The following is a 27,595-nucleotide window of genomic DNA, read 5'->3' on the forward strand; positions in this document are numbered from 1 at the left end:
GATGAATGAATAGTTGGTTGGGGGTTGGGTAAGTGGACCGGTGAATGGATGAGTGATCAAATAAATACATACATAGGTAGATAATTCTAATGAAAAGCTTTTCCTAAACTCATTTTTCAGGAGGTCTCCAAGTTTTTCAGTGTCTATTAGCTGTCATCATAAATATCATCTGGCCCCATATGCTGACTTCTGAGGGAGTCCGACAGTTGTCCTCATAAGCCCTCCATAATTTCATAGTAGAAAAATAGAAACAGAGTAACATTCACCCATATTCTTTCTTTTACTGGAGGAAATTTAATGATACCAGGATAGGCAGAAGACCTCAAGAATATGGGTGTAACCTTTTTCTTCATTGGAAAAGTGTCCATTTAGTCTGCATTGTGTGCCAAGAACTGCCATACTGTCAAAAACTATGGAAGCATTTCTGCCTTAGCTCATTTGAAAGAAAACATTCGAAAAACATTGTGAGGGCAAGGATGTAGCTATGTAGGGTGTTTGCTTAACATACAAAACCCTGGTTTAAATCCCTAGTATCTTGTAAACTGGGTATAGTAGCACATATCTGTAATCCCAGTCCTGGGGAGGTAGAGTCAGGAGAATTAGAAATTCAAGGTCATTCTTGTGAATTTGAGGCCAGCCTGGGATACAAGAAACTGTCAAGCATTTTTTTTTAATCACTGAAAGACAGAAGTTCAAAAGGAAGTGCTGTGCAGGGACGAGAGTCCTGCTAAGAGGCAGAGCTGTGTCAGGAAACAGGGATGAGCCCTGGGTTTCTCAGAGCGTTCCTGAAGAGATGAGCTCTGAGAAATATGTTTATTACTGTAAGAATACTTTTCATTAATTTAGAAGAGAGAGGCTGGACTGTGGTAGCATGTGTCTACAGTCTCGTCACTTAGGAGCTGGGCAAAAGGATCTTAAGTTTGAGGTCTGGTAAGAGGGGGGGAGAAGGAATCATAAAATTACCCAGAACCCCTCTGCCCAGAAGCTATCACTGTGCTCTGATTCTCTGATTGCCATAAGAACACAGTAAGGGCTAGGATACTTACAGCAGAGTCTATTTTGTTATAGAAATATTTAATCTCAATCCAGGGCTTCTACCCCACCCTTGATTATTCAGTTCCCAGATTAGAGACACATAACTTTTACTATTATAACAAGCCCTAATCAACATTAGAGCTGGGCAGATATACACACTCTAAGCTACTAAAATTTATTTCCTCATTTATAATCCCTAATTACAATTTGCTATGTTCTGCCTGAGCTGCTCTTCAGTTGACCAGGCCTCTTGGCCTTGCTTTAATGACTTACCTAACCCATAGCATCTTCCTTCTCTTCCCCTTAGCCCCCCCCCCCCCCAAGGTTCTCCTCAGATGCCAAACCTGGGAGCTCCAGACCCTGCCTATCTTGATTCTGCCCAGCAGTAGGCGCTGGGGAAAGATCATACAGCATTAGTCACTTGGGTCTTTGGGGACAACCAGGACTTGAGGGCTGGTAATTAGCATTACAATACAAAGCCAAAGTTCAAATCTCAACAGGGTTTCTCACAGTTCTGGAAGCTAAGACAGAACCTCCAAGACAGCTTTGACTCTGGGGCCTCCTTTCTTGGTTTGTACAGGCAGCTACCCTTTCACTAGGTGCTCGCTGACCTCTTTGCATACACATACATTGTCCTTTTTACATTTATTTACTGATTTCAAAGATATTTGAAGACAGGACAAGGAGCCAGTGGAGAAAAAGAAATGGAAAATGCTATAGGAAGGAGAGACAAAATCAGGAACTACTGTCATTAGATCATATATTTGAAATCACATTTTCCAGTATTCTGTGGGATGGACAAAAGCATGCCTACCCCAGAAGAAAGCTGCTCTCCTGTACACTCTGTCTGGAATGCTCCCTCTTCTTCTTCTTTCTTGATTTTAAGATTATTTTATTTTATGTGTATGCCTAAATGCATATATGTGCATCACTTGCATGCCTGGTACCTATAATGGCCAGAAGAGGGTCAGATCCTCTGTGAGGCTTCATGTGGGTACTGAGAATTTAACCCAGATTCTCTAGAAAAGCAGCCAGAACTCTGTACCACTGGGCCATCTCAGCCGAAAGCTGTGAAGGTTTCAACATTAGAAGAGATCAGGTGGCGGTGTGCTAGCTTAGACTGGTTTTGATGCATTAAAAATGTGACAGATGGTAAACCAAGGTCTCTGGCTCTCTGTCTCTGTGTGCTCTGTTCTGAGTAAGGATGGGCCCTCGTTTGTCTTCATGGGTTGTGGCTTATACAGATGAATCCTCTTGCTCCTCACATGGGTGTAAATGCCTAAAGCTGTGATGTTTATTCTCGACTACTTTTAACCCACACCTCTCCTCATACCAACCAGGTTTGAGTTTGATAAGCTCCACTTTCTTGGCTTCAGTGAACTAGACAATGCATGCTTGATTTCCTGACCTCTGATGCAACTGATTAGTGAACTCCAAAATGAATGTCTTCTAGAACAACAATGTGGTGGAATTTAATTCAAAGTTTTCAGAAGCAAGTTTAGAAGGAACCTTACCTGTACTGGTAAACACTTATATTTCAACCTTATAGAGTAATATTCTTACAGAAAATTTTACAGAACATCAATTACTAAACATGTAGAGTAACAATGTATTTTTTGAAATTAGTACAAATAACCACAAGTGCCTATGAGAGATTATAAAATACTTTCTTTTTTATCACACTGCCTTCTTTATTCTTTTAGGGGACCTGTTCACCATGTTCAAGAGGGGCTAGTTGAAATGAATTGAAGTTACACTTTTCTCTGCTAGCCTGGGAGTCCAGCTTAGTAGTTAGACTTCGGCCCATGTAATCAAGGCTCATGCTGTACTGTGTAATTTCACCACAGCCTTGCCTCTGAACACACAGCATGCACAACTTCTTCTGAGGATGCCATCATAGCATGCAGTGCCCATGGACATTGCCAGATATTCCATACATTTTTGAGACTATTTTATGTTATGAATTTCTGTGTTATTACTATATGTGAAGAGCTTTCTACTTTTATAACAGTTTATTGAAAACAAAGATTGTTAATATGTTCTTCCTATGGAAGTATTAAATCAGTATATCTTTGGTCTGGTCTATATCAGATAAACAAGGAGCTCGTTAGAGGGCAAATTTGTTTTAATCTATGGCCAAAAATTATATCTCTACCAAAAAAATTTAAAATTCAGACAAAATTCTTTGTAGCTTATCACCAGTAAATGTTTTATTTGTTATTTTATATGCCTATAAAATTGTATCAGAACTAAAAAGGTCATACATGGGAAAAACCCATCCAGGCTGGAGGTAGCTCTATTACTTAGCACAATCCAGAATTCAGTTCTCAGCCAAAAGAGAAGAAGGAAGATTAGAAGGAGGAGGAAGAAAGGGAAGAGAAATAAAAAAAGGAGGAGGAGAAAGAAGAAGAATTAAAAGAATAGTTATACAACATGGATCAGAGGTAGCAGGCACTATGTTAAACCTCAAGATAAAAAGATCCTGCCTGCTCCCAGAGTCGCAGGACAAGTGGACCAAAGGTCAAGAGAAGGCTATCAGAAACTTAGTCCCAATTTGAATGAATTAGTTAGAATTCTAGTAATAGAAAATGGAAATTTTCATAAACTATAAAATTTATTGATCAAGCATATTCAGTTAAACCCTCTGGCATTAGCTGACAAATGTTTATTGAGTCTTGATTATGTACTACACAGAGTTAGCTACCAGGCACACAAAGACAAACAGTGGCAATAAATATCTTATCAGCTAGTCAGTCCTATTAAGTTCTGCTGTTTTCCTTCCTTATCAGAGATTAGATATAGACACTGGTATCCATCTGCTTCATTACATAGTTTCTGTCTGTCCTGGATTGTCCTTTGCCAACACGCCTCAATTCAGGGATGTTGCGTTTTGAGTTCTTTGTTCAATTCTAATTAATCTTTTGCTTAAATCTTCTGAAGTTATGTTCATTTTTTAAGGGTATAATGCTTGGAATGCATCCATTATGTACCTAATACAACTTTCTAACATCACTAAACTTTCTTTTTTTTATTTGAAAAAATGAAGATAAATGTACAAATTTTCAGCATTTTTGCATGAAAGTATATGAATACATTTTTAAGGTTGTAATTGAGTATTTGTGGGTACATATACATACACATCTGTATATATGTAACAATAATATAGAAAAAAGGCTATTAATTTGAGGGGATAGGAGAGAAACTAGGAGGGGCTGTAGGGAGGAAAGGGGGATGTGATACAGTTCTATTTTAATTAAAATATATTCTTTTCTTGTTTTTGAACTTCACACAGTCTGTGAGTTGTTTCTGAAATCTTCAGAGCTTTCTGGGGTTAAGTATCCCATTATCAGTGACTGCATATTATGTCTGTTTTGTGACTGGGTTACCTCACTCAGGACAATATTCTCTAGATGCATCTATTTTCTTAAGAATTTCGCTAAGTCATTGTTTCTGATAGCTGAGTAGTGCTCTATTGGGTAAACGTACCACAATTTTTGTATCCATTCATCTACTGAAGGACATCTGGGTTCTTTCCAGCTTCTGGCTATTATAAATAGAGCTGCAATGAACATTGTGGTGCATGTATCTTTGTTGTATGTTGGAGCGTCTCTGGGGTAAATGCCCAGAAGTAGAATAATTGTGTCTTCAGGTAGTATTATGTCCATTTTTCTGAGGAACCATCAGACTGATTTCCAGAGTGGTTGTATCAGTTAACAACCCCAACAAAAGTGGAGAAGTGTTCCTCTTTCTCCACAACCTCACCAACATCTGTTGTCATCTGAGTTTTGGATCTTGGCCAATCTGACTGGTGTGAGGTGGAATCTCAGGGTTGTTTTGATTTGCATTTCCCTGATGACTAAGGATGTCAAGCACTTCCTTAGATGTTTCTCAGCCATTCGATATTCCTCGATTGAAAACTTTTTTTTAAGTCTGTACCCCATTTTTTAATATGGTTGTTTAATTCTCTGATGTCTAGCATTTTGAGTTCTTTGTATACCTTGGATATTAGGCCTCTATCTGACGTGGGGTTGGTAAAGATTTTTTCCCATTCTGTTGGCTGCCATTTTGTTTTCTTGACAGTGTCTTTAGCCTTACAGAAACTTTGCAATCTCATTAAGTCCCATTTGTCAATCTTTGACCTTAAGCTCAAGCCATTGGTTCTGTTCAGGAAATAATCTCCTGTGCCTATGAGTCCTAAGGTTTTTCCTACTTTCTCATCTAATAGTTTTAGTGTACCTGGTTTAATGTGGAGATCTTTGATTCACTTACACTTGAACATTGTACAAGGAGATAAGAATAGGTCTATTTTCATTCTTTTGCACAATGAGTGCCAATAGGACAAACACCATTTGTTGAATAGGCTGTCCTTTTTCCATTGAATGTTTACAGCTCCTTTGTCAAAAATCAGGTGAACATATACATGAGGGCTTATTTCTGGATCTTCTATTCTATTCCATTGATTCACATGCCTATCTCTGTACCAGTACCATGCAGTTTTCAGCACAATTGCCTTGTAATATAGCTTGAGGTCAGGGATAGTGATTCCCGTAGATGTTTTCTTGTTGTTGAGGATGGATTTCACTATTCTAGGTCTTTTGTTATTCCAGATGAAATTGCACATTGCTCTTTCCAACTCAGTGAAGAACTGGGTTGGAATTTTGATGGGGAGTGCATTGAATCTGTAGATTGCTTTTGGTAAGATGACCATTTTTAAAATGTTGATTCTTCCAATCCATAAGCATGGGAGATCTTTCCATTTTCTGAGATCTTCCTTGATTTCCTTCTTTAGAGGTCTGAAGTTCTTGTCATGCAGGTCCTTCACTTGCTTAGTTAGAGTCATACCAAGTTATTTCATATTTTTTTTGAGTATTGTAAAGGGTATCTTTTCCCTAATTTCTTTTTCCACATGTTTGTCCTTTTAATATATGAAGGCTACTGATTTGTTTGAGTTAATTTTGTATCCAGCCACTTTGCTGACCCCGTTTATCAGCTGTAGGATTTCTCTGGTGGAATTTGTGGGGTCGCTTAAGTACACTATCATGCCATCTGCAAATAGTGATGTTCTTACTTCTTCCTTTCCAGTTTGTATCCTTTTCATTTCCTTTTGTTGTCTAATTGCTCTGACCAGGACTTCCAGTACTATGCTGAATAGGTAGGGGGAGAGTGGGCAACCTTGTCGAGTCCCTGATTTTAGTGGGATTGCCTCATGTTTCCCACCGTTAAGTTTGATGTTTGCTGTTGGTTTGCTGTATATTGCTTTTACTATGTTTAGGTATGGGTCTTGGATTCCTGTTCTTTCCAAGACTTTTAACATGAAGTGGTGTTGGATTTTGTCAAATGTTTTCTCAGCATCTAGTGAGATAACCATGTGGGTTTTTTTTTTTTTTTCTTTGAGTTTGTTTATGTGGTGGATTACATTGATGGATTTCCTTATATTAAACCATCCCTGCATCCCAGAGATGAAGCCTACTTGATCATGGTGAATGATAGTTTTGATGTGTTCTTGGATTTGGTTTGCAAGGATTTTGTTGAGTATTTTTGAATCAGTGTTCATAAGTGAGATTGGACTGAAGTTCTCTTTCCTTGTAGGGACTTTACATGGTTTAGGAACGAGAGTTGTTGTAGCCTCAAAAAATGAGTTAGGTTGTTTTTCATCAGATTCTATTTTGTGGAATACTTTGGAGAGAATTGGTATTATGTCGTCACTAAATGTCTGATAAAACTCTGCACTGAACCCATCTGGACCTGGGCTTTTTTTGGTTGGGAGGCTTTGGATGAGTGCTTTTATTTCTTTAGGTGTTATGGGATTGTTTAGATGGTTTACCTGGTACTGGTTTTACTTTAGTATCTGGTATCTGTCTAGGAATTCATCCATTTCCTCTAGATTTTCCAGCTTTCTTGAGTATAGGCTTTTGTAGTAGGATCTGATGATTTCTTGAATTTCCTCAGTTTCAGTCATTATTTCTCCACTTTCCTTTCTGATTTTGTTAATTTAAATATTCTCTCTTTGCCCTCTAGTTAGTCTGTCTAAGGGTTTCACAATCTTGTTAATTTTCTCAAAGAACAAGCTCTTGGTTTTGTTGATTATTTGAATGGTTCTTTTCGTTTCTATTTGGTCTATTTCTGCCCTAAGTTTGATTATTTCTTGCTGTCTACTCCTCTTGGGTGTATCTGCTTCCTTTTGTTCTAGAGCTTTCAACTGTGCTGTCAGGTTGCTAGTGTATGCTCTCTTCGGTTTCTTTTTGGAAGCACTCAGAGCTATGAGTTTTCCTCTCAGTACTGCTTTCATTGCATCCCATAGGTTTGGGTATGTCGTGTTTTCATTTTAATTGAATTTTAGAAGATCCTTAATTTCTTTCTTTATTTTTTTTTTGACCCTGCTATTGTTTAATAGAGCATTGTCTAGTTTCCATGTGTATATGGGCTTTTTGTTGTCTTTGTTGTTATTAAAGACCAGCCTTAGACCATGGTGGTCTAAAAGGATGCATGGGAGTATTTCAATCTTCTTATATCGATTGAGGCTCGTTCTGTGTCCAATTATGTGGTCAATTTTCGAGAAGGTGCCATGGGGTGCTGAGAAGAAGTTGTATTCTTTTACTCTAGGATGGTATGTTCTGTAGATATCTATTAATTCCAGTTGGTTCATAGTCTCTGCTAGTTTTACAGTGTCCTTATTCAGTTTCTGTTTCCATGATCTGTCCATTGTTGAGAGTGGGGTATTAAAGTCTCCCACGATTACTGTATGGGATGAAATGTATTTTTTGAGCTTTAGTAGGGTTTCTTTTATGAATATGGGTGCTTTTGTATTTGGAGCATATATGTTAAGGATTGAGAGTTCCTGCTGACAGATTTCCCCTGTAATGAGTAAATAGTATCTTTCCTTATCTTTTTTGATAACTTTTGGTTGAAAATCTACTTTATTCTATGTTAGAATGGCCACTCCAGCTTGCTTCATGGAGCCATTTGCTTCCAAGGTTATTTCCCAACATTTTTTCTGAGATAGTGTCTTTCTTTGTCTCTGAGATGAGTTTCCTGTATGCAGCAAAATGCTGGGTTTTGTTTATGTATCCAGTCTGATAGCCTATATCTTTTTATTGGGGAGTTGAGTCCATTTATGTTAATAGATATCAAAGAATAGTGTTTGCTGTTTCCTGGTATTGTTGCTTTGGTAGGATGAATTGTACCTGTGTGTCTTTCTTCTTTTGGTTTTCTTGCTTAGAAGTTTTCTTGTTTTTACTATGAGGTGGTTCCCCTCATTGTATTCTGTTTTCCACCTATAATTTGTTGTAGTGCTGGGTTTGTGGTCATATATTGTGTGAATTTAGTTTTGTCTTGGAATATCTTCATCTCGCCATCTATGGTGATTGATAGTTTTTCTGGGTATAGCAGCTTGGGCTGGCACTTGTGCTCTCTTAGGGTTTGTATGTCTGTCCGGGCTCTTCTAGCTTTTATAGTCTCTGCTGAGAAATCAGATGTGGTTCTGATTGGTCTGTCTTTATATGTTACATGATCTTTTTCCCTTACTGATTTTAGTATTCTTTCTTTGCTTTGGGTACTTGGTGTTTTGACTATTATGTGTCGGGAGGAATTTCTTCTGTGGTCCAACCTATTTGGAATTCTGTAGGCTTTTTTTATGCTAGTGGTCATCTTATTTTTAAGGGTAGGGAAGTTTTTTTCCAGGATTTTGTTGAAGATATTTACTGTACCTCTTAGTTGATAGTCTTTGCCCTCTTCTATTCCTATTATCCTTAGGTTTGGTCTTCTCATTGTGTCCTGGATCTCCTGGACATTTTGGTTTAGGAGCTTTTTGGTTTTTGCATCTTCTCTGACTGTTTTGTCTATGTTTTCAATGTTGTCTTCGGCCCCCAAGATTCTCTCTTCCATCTCTTGTAGTCTGTTGGAGATGCTTGCATCTGTGACTCCTGATTTCTTTTTTAGGATTTCTACCTCTAGGATTGTCTCTTTTAGTGTTTTCTTTATTGTGTCCGTTTCCGTTTTAAATTCCTTCTTCCATTTCTTCATCTCTTTGGTTCTGTTTTCTTCTAGTTCTTTTAGTTCTTTGAATGTTTTTCCTGTTTCTTCTTTAAAAGCTTCTAATTTTTTATGCTTTTCCTCCCGTTCTTGTTTAAGGATTTCTATCATCATCTTTAGGTAGGATTTCGTGTCTGAGTCTTCTTTTTTTGGAGTGTTTAGCATTCCACTGTTTGTTGTGATGGGAGAGCTGGGTTCTGGTGTTGCTAGGTTGTCTTGGTTTCTCTGGGGTACGTTCTTTCACTTTCCTCTTGCCATCTTGTCTGTGATTGGTTCTCGCCTTTCCCTTGTACCTGGCCTTTGTCCCTGGATCTCTGCTGTTCCTGGTGGCAGATGGTCCAAGCGCCTGTTGTACACCCCAGAAGCCACTGGCTGGGAACAGAGGACCCAATGCCACCGGGTTCCTGGGTCCCTGGATCAAGCCAGGCAGGTGCACACTTTCTGCGTACTCTGCTGAGATCTCTCTGCCCCCTGGCTAGTTGGAATCCATTCTCACCCAGTTCTCGCCGGTCCGGTGTCTGAAGCTATGTTCTATTATTTTATTATCTATCAAACATAAGCTTTCACCCACTAGTTTGTGAAAAGTTTTCAAAAATAGGTAGAGCTATATAGAGCATAGCAGTCCGTGGATATGGACAGTGTAATATACAAACTGTTTAAAACCATGTTTCCCACCTTAGGGCTAAATCAAAGTATAAGCCATGCTAAATTGGGTACGTTGGCTAGTACTAATTCTGAGAGCCCTTCCCAGCTCATCATGATAGCTCATCCCTGAAACCCTGCACACAGGAGGTGGAAAGGCAAGCACCAGAAGTTTAAAGTCATCCTCAATGAGTTTGAGGAAAACCTGAGATTAATGAGATGCTGTCTTAATAATAATAATAATAATAATAATAATAATAATAATAATAATAATAATAATAATAATAATAATAATGTGTTACTCTCTAAAACATGGCAAACACCATTGGGGATTTCATGATATTTTCTGCCATATGGCTTATAGTATTTTAATCTCTGCAATCTAAGGTCTCAACCAATCCTTGTTGATGACTTCTTTTGGCCCACCCAATAGGATTTTTTGGAGAAGGCATGTGCACTTGCCAGCTGGGATTCGGCCCAGCACGATCACCAGCTCCTTCCCCCAACTCATGTCCAATGTGGATGCAGCTTATGAAGTGGCTGAACGAGGCATTGCTTTCTTCTTCAAAGGTACCTACTGATCCCTCGAGAAAAAAAATGTCAGGGCCTCAGTACCATACCTGTGTCGTTCTGATGATCCTGGGGTTGGGTTCAGTTGGACACTGAATATTACTCAGCACTGTTGTAGCCATGAAAGAAATGATGGTTTGTATCACCTGTCCACCAGCTTTTGGGTTTAGCGAGCACCATGCTATATGACTGGGGCTAGGGAGTTTAAAACCAGTCCCTAGCCTCTCCTTTAGAACAGCATGGTACACTCCAGTGAGATCCTTTACTGTTCACTGATATCCTGCTACAGAGTTAGACCAGCAGGTGGGGCATAATCTCCTGTGATTTCCAAAGTCAGCCCTTCAGGGATGCAGTGTCTGCCTTCAGCCCTTCACTGTGACTGACTATGAGACACTACCATGACTCCATTGCTCATCTGCAAAGTGACTGGAATGGCACCACTCTTTAACATACGTCTCAACAATAGATAGCCACAAAAGTGACCCAGAAAACACAGCTGTTAGGTTTTGCTAATACATTTTCCTGGGTCAACTTAAGGAAAAAGCATCATCATTAGCTGTCACTTTGTCCCCTCTTCCTCATGCATATATGAAGTGAGAGGAGGTGATGATAAACAAAAGATGTGTTGAAAAAATAAAGTCATTAAGAGTAAGAAGACACAATTGTATCAATATTACTGCTTTCCCAAAGTATAATTGTAGGCTTGCCTTGGGGAAGTTTGAAGTCTATTACTATTCGAATCACGGGAACTAGTCCCATTTACATGCAGAATAGAGATCTTCGTGAGTGGAATGTGTTTAGTGAGTATTACAGAATCATTGTAGCCTCTGACCTTTGTTTCCAGGTCCTCACTACTGGGTCACTCGAGGATTCCAGATGCAAGGTCCTCCTCGGACAATCTATGACTTCGGGTTCCCAAGGCATGTGCAGCGAATAGATGCGGCTGTCTACCTCAAGGAGCCTCAGAAGACCCTTTTCTTTGTGGGAGAGGAATACTACAGGTGTGGCCTTCACCCTTTTGTGCTCTGCCTGTATTTGATGGGAAGGAAGAATCCTTTTGCAAAAACAGGCAACTTAACAATAAGCCTACTGGTTTCTTGGCCATAGGGCAATCCTTAAGATACAGAACTATACAGTCAATCAGCTGATTGTCTTTAGAACCAACTTCCTAAGATTTCAGTTAATTCATTGACTTGACCCCAGTGGCCTGAAGGAGGGGAGATGGTATCTCAGGGCTACCTTATAGAAATACCCGAGTGGGAACAGACTACACCATTACATAAAATAGACCTTAGAGATCTTTGTGATTTGGGGTAAATATAGAGGTGGTCACAAATGCAACCCTCTTTGGAAGAGAGTTATGCTTAAAGGAAAATCCTTACAGAGAAGTCTTTGGACCTTAATTAGACAAACCCCACGTGTGTCCTTCAGGAGTCTAAAATGAACAGATCAGCATAAGGTCTGACCCAGCCTCCAGTCACTGCACACAGGGCCACACCGGAGCTACCGGCTAAGATTCTGTCTTTTGACTGTTACTAAGAACTGACTAGAGCTCTCTGCTGAGTCCCTTAAAGACCACCTTGGCCTCTGCACCCTCACTTCCATTCTTTCCTTGCTATACCTCATTTTCACTAATGTCAAACAAGAGGAAAAGCAGGTTCTAAGCCAGTGGCTATAACAATACCTTGTGTCCATGGTGTGCTCCTGGAAATCAGACAATCAAGAGCACCAGCTAAGCTGGGAAAGCTTTCACTTCAGCTTAGTTCCTGATCTCTATCGCTTTCAACTTCTCTCTCCTCCCTCTCTGTCCTCTCTCCCCCACCCCGATTTTGGCTTTTCAAGACAGGGTTTCTCTGAGTAGCCCTGGCTGTCCTAGAACAGGCTTTGTAGACCAGGCTGATCTCCAAGTCTGAGATCCATCTGCCTTTGCCTCCCAAGTGCTTGGATTAAGGCTGTGTGCCTCTACACCTGGCATCATTTTATGTTATCTCTCTTAAATAATCATTTGCAAAAAAATTTTGACATAAAAAACTTTCATATCTTTCTTACCTGACTGATATTTTCATTCTCAGTCTGGGCAAAAGAAAGTAACTCATTTGAAGCTTATATATTTCATGAATATATAATATGTATGTTATATATAATATATAACATCTCATCATTATTAATAGTAGTAGTAGTATATAAAAATCCAAATGAATGTTGACTCTTCTGACTCTTCTTAGCCATGGAGAGCCCTGATAGATGAGTAACCTGACCTTCCTGGTAGATTTTCAGTGAGTGACTCAGATGGACAGACATCTGTATGAGTATGGGGCCTGGGTGAGGAAGACACCTGAGGGTTGTTCAGTGATCTCTTCCGAGGGCTTGCCAGCAGTCCCACAGTCTCTCTTCCTTTCCATCTATCACCCACTGCAATGCTTGGGAATGTATGGCCGAGTGGAGGTCTGGTGACAGCAGAGGTCCCATACATATTTTCTCTGCATTGGTAGTTAGGGAGTACAAGCCTCTCAGATTTAACAATCTTTTTCAAGCTGAATCTGTGATTGTCTATTAAGGAGTGTCTTTCCTTATATGTTGTTTCTTTATTGATATTTTGCTTATTGATTTTTTTAAATTTGTATTATTGGGAGGGCACACATACCATGGCGCCATATGGAGGTCAAAGGACACTTGCCAGACTTGCTTCTCTTCTTCCACCATGGAAGTCTTGGGGTTAAACTTCAGTTGCCAGGGCTCACTGCAGGTTCTCTTATCTGCTGAGCCATCCCACGAGACCAGGGAAAAGCCTTTAGTGATCTAGATGCAGAGAGTTCCATATAACATTTCTTTATTTCTTTTCTTTCATTTCTTTTATTGGTAGCTAATTTCTCCCGTTGAATGCTCTTGTTCATCTACCAATGGCAACAGAGATAAGGAGTTTCCGTGCGGTGGGAGTGCCGTGGACTCTATCACCCTTCATTATGATCGATGGTTTCTGAATGTATGTGGAGTGATTTGCATATCCACAGGTCTCTCCCCCTTTCCCTCACACTGGCAATAAGAATACAGGCTCTCTAAATGTAGAATGAAGCATCGCTACTAGAAAGGACACATCTTCTACATTCTCCTTTCTGGATTCCTGTACTACTGGAAGACATTTCATTTAATGATCTTTGTGATTAGTTATGATAGAGAAAAATAATAAGCAGCAAAAGTAAGAATAGTAAAGTAAAATTAATGTTACTTGTTAATGTCTTAAAAGAAAACAAAACTTATTGTCAAATCACTTCATGAAACCTAGCTATTAAGTATGAGTATATCCCAGCCTCTCTACTGGAAGCCTGATTCTCAAAAGAAGCCACAGTTTCCAGTGAAGAGTGGGTGCAGCAGGACTGAGGACATAGCTATCAAGTCTGAACCCCTGTGTTCAATCTTCAGTGTTCTTGCAGCAAGGATGGGGGTTGGGCTCAATTCCCAGTATAGCAAGCACAAGACAAATGAGAAATTTGAGCAGGAGTAAGGGAGCCATAGAGTTCACAGCAGGTTGACCAGCAATGAGCAGGCTAACCTGCCTTTCCTTTACTTACAAAATGGAGGCTGAGACTGTACTTCACAGAGTTACTGAACTGAAAAAGAAAGGGAAAAAAAAGAATATGTAATGCCTGTCACCTGATATGTACCCAGAAACCATCCTATAGCCCTAGTAGATCTATAGATAAATTATTAACAGAAGTTCAAATGCAAGAACATGGCTGTCAAAAACGGCTTGGCTTTCAGGGAGCCAGATCAAAGAGGAAACAGGCCAGCTGCCCATCTAGTTAAATGTCAAAAAGAGTGCCCAGGGGAAGTGAGGGCTGCACCCATTTCCAGAGTTGTGTAGGAGTTTCCCAGGCATGAGTGGGTGGGAGTAGATTTCCGTGGGGTCAGGAGTGTGTCAGGGCTGGAGGAGTGGGTGGGGGCAGGTGGCTTCCAGGCAGACAGAGCAATTGATGAGGAAACACCAGGATAAGAATGGACAGTTATTCTGGGGAAACCGCAGGTGACTCATTCAGCATGATGTTCTCATCCGCCCCAGCAGGGAAGCGTCCAACACAAGCAGAGTAGAACAGACAGACCTCTACAGAAATCCATGTCAACTCTGGAAAAGGGGAATTACTAAATATCTTAAACAAAAGATTAACTCAGTATGTTATGTGATATGACTTGAAATAAGAGGAGAGAGGCCACAAAACCACAGAAAGCCTATTCAACATGTTCAGAAAAATAATTCCCAACCAAAATGCTACATGTAGCCAAGCTATTGTTTAATCAGAAAGAGAGTCTGAGCATGGTGGTGCACCCCTTTATTTCCCGCTTTAAGAATAGGCAAAAGAATGTCCTGAGTTTGAGGTCAGCCTGGTATACATAGCAGGTGCCAGACCAGCCAAAAATGCACAGTGATCAGTAGTTTAAAAGAGATGTGAGGCAGGAAATACATAGATTAAAAACAGAATATTCTCAAATAAACAAAATCTGTGAGAATTTCTGGCTCACTGACTTACATAATAAAGTTATGTAAGGCTGAAGGCAAGTGATCCTGTATAATACACACACATTCACTCACACATACACAAATTCACATGGCAGAGAGCAGAATGGTATAGATGTGCTTCTTCTTCTGTCTTCTCTTAACGTATGTACATGCATATACTCATACTGTGGACTATAATATAAACACACATACATTTACCACAGCTGGGTGGAAGAAAATGGCTTTGAGTGTGGAAGTGATACCAAATGATCACACTTGTTCACAGACAATGTTAACCAAAAAGACTGATGTAACCAAAAAAAAAAAAAAAAAAAATGTCAATACCTGTTTTTGTCTCTAAGCACCATTACAAAACATGCAACTATATAAAATTATAATTATAAAAACTATTTCATAAATATGTTACAAAATCCCCAAAAGAATGGGCATAAACTAGAGCTGCTCAGGGTATCTATTTCACTTGAATTACGATACTGTATATCTGAAGCCCAGTTTGAGATTTTGCTTTGATATTTGAGTGGTTGTGCATATGGGTATGTGTGTTTGTTTATGTGCATAGAGGTCCACAGGTCTAGGCATGTGGAGGCCAAAGGACAGATAGTCTTAGGTATTGTTGTTCACCTGCTATCTATCTTTTCCTTTTCTTAAGTCTTACCTGCCTGGGGCTTGCTAAGTAGGCTAGGTTTGCAAGCAAATGAATCCAGGAACCCGTTTGTCTTCAACTTCCTAGCTCTGGGTGACACATGTACCACCAAGCCCAGCTTTTTGTATGAATGCTGTGGAGTGAAACTTAGACGTTCAGAAATGAAAGGCAAGCATTTTACCAAGTAATCCATCTCCTCAGCCTGAAAGCTGAGTTTCTGAAGTGAAGACATGTGTGGAATGAGGCTGCCTGTGGTCCTAGCACTTGAGATGCAGAGGTAAGAGGACCAGAGTTTAAGGCTTCCTGCAGCTGCATAATGAATTAAAGAAAGAAAAAAAATCTCAACAACAAAAAAGACATACATGGTAAACTTATGAATAACCACTAATGAAATAACCTAAGAAAATACTTAAAAATTAAAATGCTCTTTAGATCGTTTTCACTAGTACAAACAAAATAAGAAGGAGAGATAAAGGAAGAAAAATATAAGACATAAAAAGCAGATAAAACAGCAAGCATACAGCTAGCTCATTGATTATATTAAATTCAAGTACAGCAAGATCATCAGATTGGATTTCAAAGAAGTTCCAATTAAATAATGTCTACCAGGAACATATTTATTTGCTTATTTTTATTTTGCATCTACTGAATTGTTGGAGGGGAAGGTGAAATGCATGGTGTGCTTCTTGAGATCAGAGGACACCTTGCAGGAGTCAGATCTCTCCAGCTAACATGTGGGTCCTGGAGATGGAACTTGGGCTGTCAGGATTGCAGACTGTGCTTTCACCGCCTGAGCCAATGTGATAGACCCACCACTTCCTTCTTTTTCTCTTTTAAAGGTTTATTTAGTTTTAGTTTATGTGTTTGGTTGTTTTTCCTGCTTTTATGTCTGTGTACCACACGAATGCAATGCCTGTGAAGGCCTGTGGATCACCTGGAACTGGAGTTGCATGTGGTTGTGAGATATGTGGGTGCTGGGAATGGAACCCAGGTCCTCTAGATAGGAAGCAAGAGCTCTTACCCACTGAGCCACCTCTCTCCAGCCAGTAGTTTCTTTGTAATAGCTAAAGATTGCCACACTATCTGTCAACTGTTAGTCTAATTTAAAAATTAAATAAATTTTAACTTCATTTTTAATTTTGACTTCTAAGGTATCATTTAACCTTTGGACAGCTGGCTTCTATGGGGTTCAATGTAGTGGAAAGTGGTTCCAGTCAGAACTACTACTATGCTCCACAGACTGCCAAAAGGAAATGTGCTTCATTTGTTAAGAAAATTTCATTATGATGGTTATTCAGAAGTTATTCATACATATTTCCAAATACAGAGAGTATTTTGTGTCATTTTCAGTCACTGGGCAACAAGTATAGCAAAAAATGCCTTATGAAAAAGGACAGTCATTTTGAGCTAGGGTGTATCTCAGTGGGAGAACACTTGCCTGGGCTTCAACCCTCAACACCTCAAATGAAACATCACAGGGGACATTTCGTAATGGAGGATGAGGCATCTGAACAGTCCTCATTTGGATGTTCTGTCCTAGGGTTTTCTCTCTCCCTTCTTGGTAGAGATGTGAAATTCTATGCTCTCTTTTCTTGCTGTAGTTCTATCCGCCTTTGTTTTTTTGGTTTTTTGTTTGTTTGTTTGTTTGTTTGTTTTGGTTTTTTTATGGAGGTCATGTTGTGATTACATATGAATATGAGTGCACACACAATCCATTGAGCTGATGGTATGAATCGTAAAAGCATCGTGATTTGTCCTATTTGGGAGTAAATAGTTTGTTGCTCCATCCTCACATTGTCCTCTGAAATTTTCCTCTGTGACCATACAGCATGCCTTTTTGTTGCTGTATTTTCTGACAAGCAGCTGATAAACACAGCATTTTGCTTAATGTTTTTCTTTTTGTTGTTTTGCTTATAGGAAGTGGGGCTTTCTTACACACTGCCTTTCTATGTGGTCACATTTGCCTCAAACACTCAGTAATCCTCAGTCAGGCTCCTGAGGACTGGGACTACAAGTATGTGCCACCATGCCCAGCAAGTATTTTAACTAAGTAAAAAAGTATTTAATTGAAAGCAGCTATAGCAAAATCTATCCATGTTTTTCAAATTGTTGATAATTTTATCTCTGCTGTCCTGATTGGCAGTTGTTGTCACAGAGATCTGAGTATATTATGTACATTTGAAGGTACTGTCAGTCCTTTAGCCATATAAAAATAATTGACAGTTTTTGTGGTGACCAGCTATTTCTTAATAATATCCCTTGGCTCCTATAATCTCAGCACTTGAAATTCACACTGAGTAGCTACCACCTCCTGTAACTTAAGCTTCAGGTCTGACACACAATTCTAAATTCCACAGGTACACATGCACTCTGTGATGGTCCATGGAGCAGCACTTAATAGTAAATAGGAGGTGTGGCCTTGTTAGAGGAAGTGTGTCACTGTAGCGTGGGCTTTAAGACCCAGGTCCTAGCTGCCTAGAAGCCAGATTTCTCCTGTTTGCCTTCAGCTCCTCTAGCACCATGCCTGCCTGGATGCTGCCGTGCTTCCTGCCATGATGATAAAGGACCGATCCTCAGAACCTGTAAAGCAGCCCCAGTTAAATGTTTATAAGAGTTACCTTCATCATGATGTCTCTTCACAGCAATGAAACTCTAAGACAGAAATTGGTACCAGACCAGGGTATTGCTGTGATAAGCCTGACCATGTTTTTGTTTGGAGGAATATGAATTTGGGGATTTTGGATTTGGGAAGCAGTGGGGTGCTTTAAGTGTGGCTTAATAGTTCTTCCTAGTAGGAATATGGAAGACATTAGTGCTGAGGGTGATTTGAACTGTGGGGGCCAGTTCAAGAAGTTTCAGAGGAGAAGAATGTTAATATGTTTTTTGTGGTATTTTTCTGAAGAATGTAGCTTCTTTTTGCCTTGGTCTGAAGAGTCTGCCTGAGGCTAAGTCTAAGGTGAAGAGAATCAGATTAATTGCACTGACAAACGAAGTCTCAGAAAAGTCTAGTATAGACATCTTCCTCTGCTTTACTCTCATTGAAGAACTTTCTGATTAAGCATAGCAAGCTTTAAAAAAAAGAAAAATATATAAGGCTCAAAGAGTAAAGAGGCACCAGAAAATGGAAGAAGCTAAATCCTGGGTTCAAAGGTATTAAGTAGAATTAAGGGAGTGGTGACCTCAGGGCAAGATCCCACCCAGCTGAACTAACTGCTTAATGCTTTTGCAGTTGAACAGGGGATAATTATATCTGGACATTATTATTTCTTAGCTATTGTTTTCATTTCAACTTTTAATCTGGACGTGAACTATAATACAGAAATGGAGGATACATCTTTGATCTAGATTTTGAGGCTAGAATACATGGATCTTTAATCCAGATCCTGAGGCATCGTAGCCATGAAAAATTTCAGCCGAGGCATGGTGGTACACACTTTTAATCTCAGGAGACAGAGACAAGCAGATCTCTGAGTTCAAAGTCAATCTGAAGAGCAAGTTTCAGGACAGCAAATTTTAGGCAATGCAGTAGATAAAAAACAGAAAGCTAGTGATAATGTAAGAGAACAAGGCAGGACCATGTTCCATTTCCAGCAAGCAGTCAAACTTCTTCAGCCATGTGGCTCTGGTTTTAGAGTCAAGAATAGAAGGGACTACTGGACCAATTGATGCTCCCTAGCTGAAGCTAAGAAATTAGTAATGATTAAAAAGAGACCAGCATCACTGAGATAAAATTTTCTAAGAAGTGTTTTCTGAGAGCATAAATACATTGTGTTCCAGAGACCGCCAAGGTTGTTCCTCATGTTGCAGCTGGACTTGGTAATGTGTAAAACTCACCCAAGTGGTGCTGGTTTTGAAGGCATGAAGGGGTCATGGAGAGCAGCTGAGGCTTGGCACTATGGGAGGCCAAAGAAGGCCATTGGTGAAGGTGCAGCCTCAGTTGCAGTTGACATTCCAGAATGGAAGAGGTCATGCAAAGAAGCTAAGGCTTGGCACCATGAAGGGAGCCTATGAGAGGGTACTAGTGAAGCCTAGTTACAGTGAATTAGAAATGCTAGTACTGCAGGATGATAACCAATAACGGCAGCAGCAGTAAAGTGGAGTCAACCAGAGCCTAGAGTGCTACAGAGTGCAGAGCTGGAAAAAGGGCCCAAGCCCTTCGGAGGAGCCCAGAAGATTATGTGTGGATTCCAGACATTGGAATATGAAGCTGAAAGTTGAAGTCGCCTTTGACACCCCCAAGATGTTAGAGATGTCAGAGCCATGAGAAAAAGCTGACAAAGAAAGTTGCTAACAGGAAGTGGAAACAGCCCAAGAGAATGAAATTTGTTGCTGATGAATATCAGATCTGCCAACAGCAGTCAATGAAGATGAAAGGCATTGGAGATCTGAAGAATGCTTTGACAATAGGCATGGAGATGTACAGGTTGGAGTTTACACAGATGGTTTCCTGTCTTGATTCAGGGATTACAATTAAGAGACTGGGTGAATCTTCAGAAGAAACTTTTAACTTTGGACTTTTAACATTGCTGACACTGCTTTAGACTCTGGGGACTTTTGAAATAGGATTAAATGTATTTTGCATTATTCTATGGCTAGATATGGCCCCCATAAACTCTTTGAACCTATGGGGGCCAGAAAGTAGAATGTGGTGGCTTGAATATGCCTGACCCAGAGTGACACTGTTGAGAGGTGTTGCCTTGTTGCAGTGGGCTTTAAGACCCTCACCCTAGCTGCCTGGAAGCCACTATTCTCCTGTCTGCCTCCAGAATAAGATGTAGACCTTTCAGCTCCTCCAGGACCATGACTGCCTGGACATTACTATGCTGCTCGCCATGATGGTAAGAAAATAAGCCTCAGAACCTCAGACACATACATACACACACATGCACACACACATGCACACACACATGCATACACACACATGCTCATGCTTATGCTTAACTAAAATAAATCTTTAAAAAGAAGAACTTTATACATTTTTATGAAATAAAATTTACCCTAGGTATTTCGAATTGAAATAATACTGAAAAAATAATTTCATATTAGAATTTCTATGGAAGGATTGATTCACCAGTGATTTCTACCAAAAACATTTAAAGAAGAATTAATACCAAATTTTCATAAACTTTCCAAAACCATAGAAGAAAGTACCACCTAGCTCACTGTATGAGCTAGCACATCCTTGACACCAAGATTGGGCAAAGGTGTTATAAGAAAATAAATCTTCAGATCAAAATTTATTTGTAAATACTAATCCAAAAGTTCTCCAAAAATACTGTCTAGAAAATCAGGAATTATTTAAAAATAACTATATACAAAGATGAAGGAAAAATTTTAATGAAAATGTAAGATTTTGTTAATATCCAGAAATCAAATAGTGTCATGTTTTATGCTAAGTAGGAAAAACCCTAGGATTGTCTTCCTCATGCAGAAAGTGTTTGGTGAAACCTAGTATCATTTGATAATTTTTTAAATGACAGTAATAGAAATAGAATAAAATAGAGAGCAGCTTCCTGAATTAGAGAAGAAGAATCTGTACAAAGCCCACAGATCACATCAGACTGAGCAATGGATGACTGATAGCTATTCGCACTAAAGTTGAGAACAAAACAGAGAACTCCAGTCTTCCCATTTCTGTTAAGTCTACAGGAGGTGCCAAGCGTGGCAATTAAGCAAGAACAAATAAAATGAAAGTCATCCAGAGGAGAAAGTCAAACTATTTCTCTCTCTGCATGTGATATAATCTCTTAAAAGAAAAACGTAATTAAGAGTCAAAATAAACTATGAAAACTAACAAATCTATTCAACAAGTAAACTACATAATATAGCATCAAAGAAACTTTAGATGTTTAAAAAATAAACTAAAAAGAAATTGGAAAACATACTATCTAAAAATTGAACTATCAATGAAATAATTACATGCAAGCTCGAATGAGAAGATGCTGCCTGTCTGTGGGCTGCAAGTTCCCATAGCTTGAAGACATTAGTGCTTCCCAAATTGATCCGCAGCTTGAGCACACTATCAAAGTGCCACATGCTGCTTTGTAGAAAGTGAAGGTTGAATGCAGCTTCATGTGGAAAGGCCAAGGCCTTCAAATAGCTAAGTCATCAGGGAATGAAGAAGGAATGAGAAGATTTATAGACACAGTCCTTTCTTCCTGATTTCAAATTCACAATGGAACAGCAACCAAAAAAGTGTGAGCATCATAAGGGCAAACAGGCACATCAATGGAATGAAGTGTGGACTCCAAAATTTAACCCACATGGCTGTGGTAAGCTGGCTTATAAGCTGCAGAGGACATTCCATGGGGTGGCAATATTCTTCTCAGTAAATTTTGTTGGTGCAAGTGAAGAGTTACACATCAAAGCGTAGGTCCGGGCTATTCACAACACAGATAAAACTAAACCAGAAATGGTTAAATACCTCATGTACAAATGCTAAAATGAGAAAAACTTTTAGAGAAAAATATAAGTCCAGTTACTTTGGATTTGACACTGGGTTCTTAGATACAACTGCACACACACGCACACACACAGAGAGAGAGAGAGAGAGAGAGAGAGAGAGAGAGAGAGAGAGAGAGAGGAGCAAGGGGGGACTCAAAAATGGGAAATGAGACAAACTTGACTTCATTAAATTAAAATTTTTCTGCTTGAAAGATCAGTAGCAAGAAAGTATGAGAAAGCATATAGAGTAGAAAAGGCAAGTTATACACCTGACAAATGCGCTGTTATTTATAGTTCAATTACTAGAAACGCAAACAATCCAGTTAAAAAATGATGGTTGGACCTAAGTAAACATTTCTCAAAACATATGTGCAGATGTCTAAGTGACACCTGGGCAGATGGTTGGCATCAGTGTCACTAGCTGAAGGTGAACCAAACCACACAATGTAATTTTGTACATATTAGAAACTCTAATCAAAAAGCTCAATCCTAACAAGTATTGTTGAGAATTCAGGGAAGGCAGAGCTGTCACACAGTGGCTGATGGGGTGGAGAGTTACTAGGGCCACATGAAGGCCTGGTTCTTATACACAGGAGAGCTCAATAAAATTACATCTGGTCCAGGGTTATAGTCACAGACCTGCTTCTAAAAAAATAAATACTATGCACAAGTATTTGTGTGGCATTCATAATAATCAAGTGGTAGAAACAATCCAAATTACATTTTAAGTGTTGAATTGGTAGATAAAAATGTGATAACTTATTTGGCTGATACTGTGTGGCTGTAAAAATGGAGTATAGACAATGGAAGAGAACACCCTACAGTAAAGAGAAACTTCACACAGCACAAAGAGTAGGAAGTTGTGATTTACCTGTCATCCCAGTACTAGAGCGGTAGAGGCAGGAGGATCAAGAATTCAGCTATACAGCCAGTTCAAGGTCATCCTGGGCTCCATGAAGTCCCTCAAAAGAACACAGGCAAGCCACCAGAAAAGCTTGACAAACTGACATTTTAAATATAGTATTATATTAATTTAAACAGAAGGTCAGGTGCTTTGCCAACACTTGCAATTAGAAATGTGGAGAGGAATGTGTATCTGAAAACCTACGTTGCGTGTCTCTGCATTGTGATATCACTAAGTTACTGGCAACAACTCATGGCTATATCCTGTAGTCTACATTAAATGATGAGGTAAATGTTCACAAATGAAATAATCAAACTTTCAGAGAATTATGATTCAGTATTCAGATTTCATAGACAAGATTTTAATGACAAGAAAATACAGCAGCGCTTTTTAGCAGATCAAAGCATGTAGTAGATTATTAATCAAAATATTTTCCATAATTGTCAAGTTCAGCTAATAGTCACTCTGAGGTCTTGTCATGTGGCAGGAATCATGTTGTGCAGCATCTCAGGGTCTCTTCACTCTGTCACCCCTCGGGTTTCTCAACAGTCTTCGAAGGATGTTCTATTACTCTTGTTCAACAGTTTAAAACATACACATACACACTCATACACATACATACATACACACATGGACACTCACACACATATACACATGCACACTGACTCACATACACACATGCACACTCACACACATACCCACATGCACACACTCAAACACACTCACAAACACACATGCACACTCACACACACACATACTCACAAGCACACATAAAGATGAATGTTAAAATAACAAAGCTAGTCCATTGGAATCTATATCTCATGCACCTTTAATCCAAATGAAATGTCTATTTTGTCTGCTAGATAAACTTATTTTTGGTTTGTTTCACCATTTACTTATTGACTCAAAAGTTGATAGTTATTGCCACACATAAATTCTATTTTAATCCTGTTGGCAAAGTTCTTACCACAACAGCGGCTGCCCTTAACCCTTGCCTGACCTATTTCTCAGGAGTACCTCCACCATCTTTGAGTCCTCTGTCTCTTGCTTTAACCCTTTTCTAGTGCAGAATGTGATATGCTGACATAGGTTTAAAGACTGAAAACTAAACATAGCACAAAGGAAACAAGAAAAGAAAAGAAAAAGAAGAGAAATTAGGAATTAAAAATGCCTTCAGGTCCCAGATCAAATTACAGAGTCCTCCAGACCTCCTACTAAAAAGTTAGACTCAGTAGTTCTTGAGATAAAAATAAATCACAGCATCTATGGCTGGAGCTTGTCTTGGCTTGGCTCCCACATAAGGCAGGGAAGTGTGTCTTTAACACGCAAGTGAATTTTCTTATCCTCCAGTTGAATCCTTTCCAAATGAAAGCTTACAGCTCAGAGAATATTTTTATACTTTCTCAATTACACTGTAGATAGATAGGGTCAAAGAGCCAAACACAAAGCCATCTGCCTATAGGTATGATGTTCTTTGCTCTACCACTGGAATCCCCCAAATATCTGTCCACAAAGGGCAAGACCATCACCATGTTTTCACAACCAAATAAGGGCAGCACTGTGCCAGAAAGAGGAGGAGCATCCTTTGTCAGCACTGGAAAGATCACTGGTAGGAACTATCTTCTTCGTTTACATCCTCCCTGCCTTCCTTAGGGATAATGTCTTTCCTTGTGAACTGAAGAGAGAGAAAGGTAAGTGGGTGAGTTGATGATAATGTCCTTACTCAGCAAGATGAAAAGCAGGTAATGTTGTGTCGGTGGCACAGATCCCTAGTCCTATATCTATGTAAGAGGTATCAATGAAATATTAATACATCAGAATTGATCTCTTGACATGGTGGGAGAGTTCCCTCCACCCCATCTCCACACATAGTACTCTAGAGAGCAGCCCAGCTCTCCATCCCTTCAGCCTGAACTCCTCTGTAGATGCTCAGTTTCCCCTCAGAACTCAGCAGTTGTTTTCCCCTGACCTATGTAGGCAGAGCCACATTTTAGGAGATGGAAGGCATAATTTACCTAGGAAACTACCCAGCAACCCAGGGAGAAAAAAAAAATAGCTGACCTACTGGTGGTGTGTGCAGATGGGAATGTCCCAGCCTGGGGCTCTGTGTTCATGAAGAAGGGACTTTCTCTTATTTTAAATGACATCTCACTGAAGAGTGAGAGTCATCCCCACCTGTCCTGAGTTCATACTGTACTGCTGACTCACAGTCACAGCTTTTTACCAGTGTAACTTAGGTCCTAGAAAGACACACTTAACTGGTGTCAGTGCTAGAACCCTAACCTACTATCTGCTTAGTCTCATCTTTCCAGGAAAGAGCAATGGATTCAGGTGACATGATTGTAAAGATAACAGGCTCGTGTGTGGAGCTCTTCTCTAGAGCCCAATGGACTCTTCAGTGTATACAATGAAAGACAATGGCTGCCCATCCCCCCTCTTTATCCATCTGTATCCAGTGGTTCCGTGTGGTGGGGTACCATGAAAGAATGGAAAGAGACGAGAGAAGGTGCAGGGTTCCAGACCCAGAATGTAAAATTAAATAATGTTTGAAATTTGGCAAGAGCCATGTTTTTAAGATCTAGTTACTGAAAATTTTCTTGGTTCTAATGTACTACTGATTATTCACACAGTCATTTATTTATTCATTCAAGAGAGAGGCAGAGATATCTCAAATACGTTTGAAATCAGACCTAGCTAGTAATATTACTGACCACCTTAATGTCACCTATAATCATCAGTAGCTTATTTATGAAATAATATCTTTCAGCTATGATGAAAGAAAAAAGAAAATGGAAAAGGACTACCCAAAAAACACTGAAGAAGAATTTTCAGGTGTGAGCGGTCATATAGATGCTGCCATGGAACTGAACGGTGAGTTTTCCCACTGAAAATGTCCCCCATGAAATTAAAACAAGCAATCTGGGCCCTGATTTAACGCAACAGAAATGGGTTTCAATGGGGGTAACTGGTCCAAATAATTTCATACATTTAAGTAGCCAGATTACCTACTAGAAAAAAAGAATTGTTTTTAAAATTCTTTATTGAAAAATAAGTAAATAAAAATAAATTTTGTGACTTTCCATTTACTAATAGACATGTTTACTTCAAGTGAGATGCAGCTAACCCTGATTCTGACCCTGACCCTGATTTAACTACCATGCACAGCCTTGGATTCAATTCCCAATGCAACATAAACTGGTTATGTGGTTTGTTATCCCAGAACTTGGGAAAAGGAAATTCAAAACCATCCTCAACTACATGGCAGATCCAAAGACTGCCTGGGATGTGAGAGGCCCTTTCTCAAATGAACCACAAAGGTGTAGCTTCAGCCTGTAGTTCCTGTGCTCAGGAAGTTGAAACAGGTAGATGATACATTTGACTACAGCCTAGGATACAAAATGTGACCTTTTCTCAAAAAACAAACAAACACTACAACAATGGAGCTTCAATCCAGGAGCTGTAGTCTCAGCCTTCCCAGTCTTTGAACTTTCCATCACCCAACTCCTAAAGTCAAACACATAGTTAAAGAAGTTAGATGAAGTGAGTATTTTATAAAACCACATAAATTCAAATGCATCCTTTGAATTGTGTTCTTGAGTATGTAGCACGGAGACAGAGTGTTCAGAAACTCAAAGGAGATTCCAAATGTGGCCTCTGTTCTAGAATGTTGAGCATCCTTGGGAAGTGCCTATCCATCCAACACAGATGAAGTCACTGGAAGTCTGTAATTTAGTACTGGTTGGTAATAATAGGCTTAAGAGTGACTTCAAGAAGTGATCTGAGACAGATGGGGTCAAACATGGCAGTTGGCTATTTCATGAGACCTTAGCTGGTTCTAAAGGTCAGCTAAACATTTGATAAGCTATAAGAAAAGGAAGAAGGAATTCTGTGAGGAGAATGGTATAAGCAAAAGCACAAAGCATGATGAGCATGTCCTCACATGGCCTGAAGTGAATCCCGCACCAGCTGGAACAAAGAGAAGGTTGGGGAATGACCTGAGAAGTTAGGGTAGGGTTCTACAGCTTGTTGGGGTGACGCAGAAGACAAGCTCATTAACCATCTAACCAACCCCTGATTCCTCATTGGTACTATATCAGGAAAGCTATGGTTGCATTCTAACACCCCCCCCCCTTAAATTTTCACATGTCTGTCCAAGAGATCTCCAGTAAGCACAATTTTAACTTTATCTCCTCTAGGCTACATTTACTTCTTTTCAGGACCAAAAACATTCAAGTATGATACAGAGAAGGAAGATGTGGTTAGTGTGGTAAAATCCAGCTCCTGGGTTGGTTGCTGAATCGTCAGATCTAGTCTCTCCATAGGGAAGAAGATCTTTGTGAGCAACTGTGACTGGACATTATGGACTAAGTGGTTTGTCAGAGACACTCTTCTCCAGCTTCCGTCCTGAGGGTGATTGAAGGTTCCTTGAAAATAATAACAATTCTATTGTTTTTCCTAATATTCAATCTAAATGAGAAGCCAGCTTTATTCAGAATCGAATAATAACCCTTTAGTTAAATATTCATTTATTTCTTACCTACTATAGTAAAGCAAATTGATCACTTTGGTTTCTGTTTGTAGATAAAAGGCTGTGCATTCATGTGCGCACCCGCACACTCACGCACACACACACACACAAATATTTCATTAAGCTAAGTCATTGCCATACAAATTATAATTACCCTTTAAAAACAATGGCCATATATGCAGCGGAGGATATCATTCTCTGGCATCAGTGAGAGGAGAGGCCTTTGATCTATCGAAGACTCATTTTTCCCAGTGTAGGGCAATGCCAAGGCATTGAGTTGGGAGA

General features: G+C 39.5%; 1 protein-coding gene across 1 annotated transcript in view; it reads left to right on the forward strand.

The window, feature by feature from the left end:
• MMP20 (matrix metallopeptidase 20) overlaps positions 1–27,079 on the forward strand; it is a gene marked incomplete at both ends in the record, with an annotated part of 43,929 nt that extends 16,850 nt beyond the window's left edge. Inside the window, 4 exons of the mRNA XM_080930051.1 lie at positions 10,142–10,278; positions 11,123–11,279; positions 25,550–25,653; positions 26,979–27,079. Of these exons, the coding sequence (XP_080786177.1) occupies positions 10,142–10,278; positions 11,123–11,279; positions 25,550–25,653; positions 26,979–27,079 (499 nt within the window). The remainder of the gene's footprint in view (positions 1–10,141; positions 10,279–11,122; positions 11,280–25,549; positions 25,654–26,978) is intronic.
• Positions 27,080–27,595: the final 516 nt, after the last annotated feature.

Source organism: Micromys minutus (assembly GCF_963924665.1).
Source record: "Micromys minutus genome assembly, chromosome: 16".
NCBI lineage: Eukaryota > Metazoa > Chordata > Mammalia > Rodentia > Muridae > Micromys > Micromys minutus.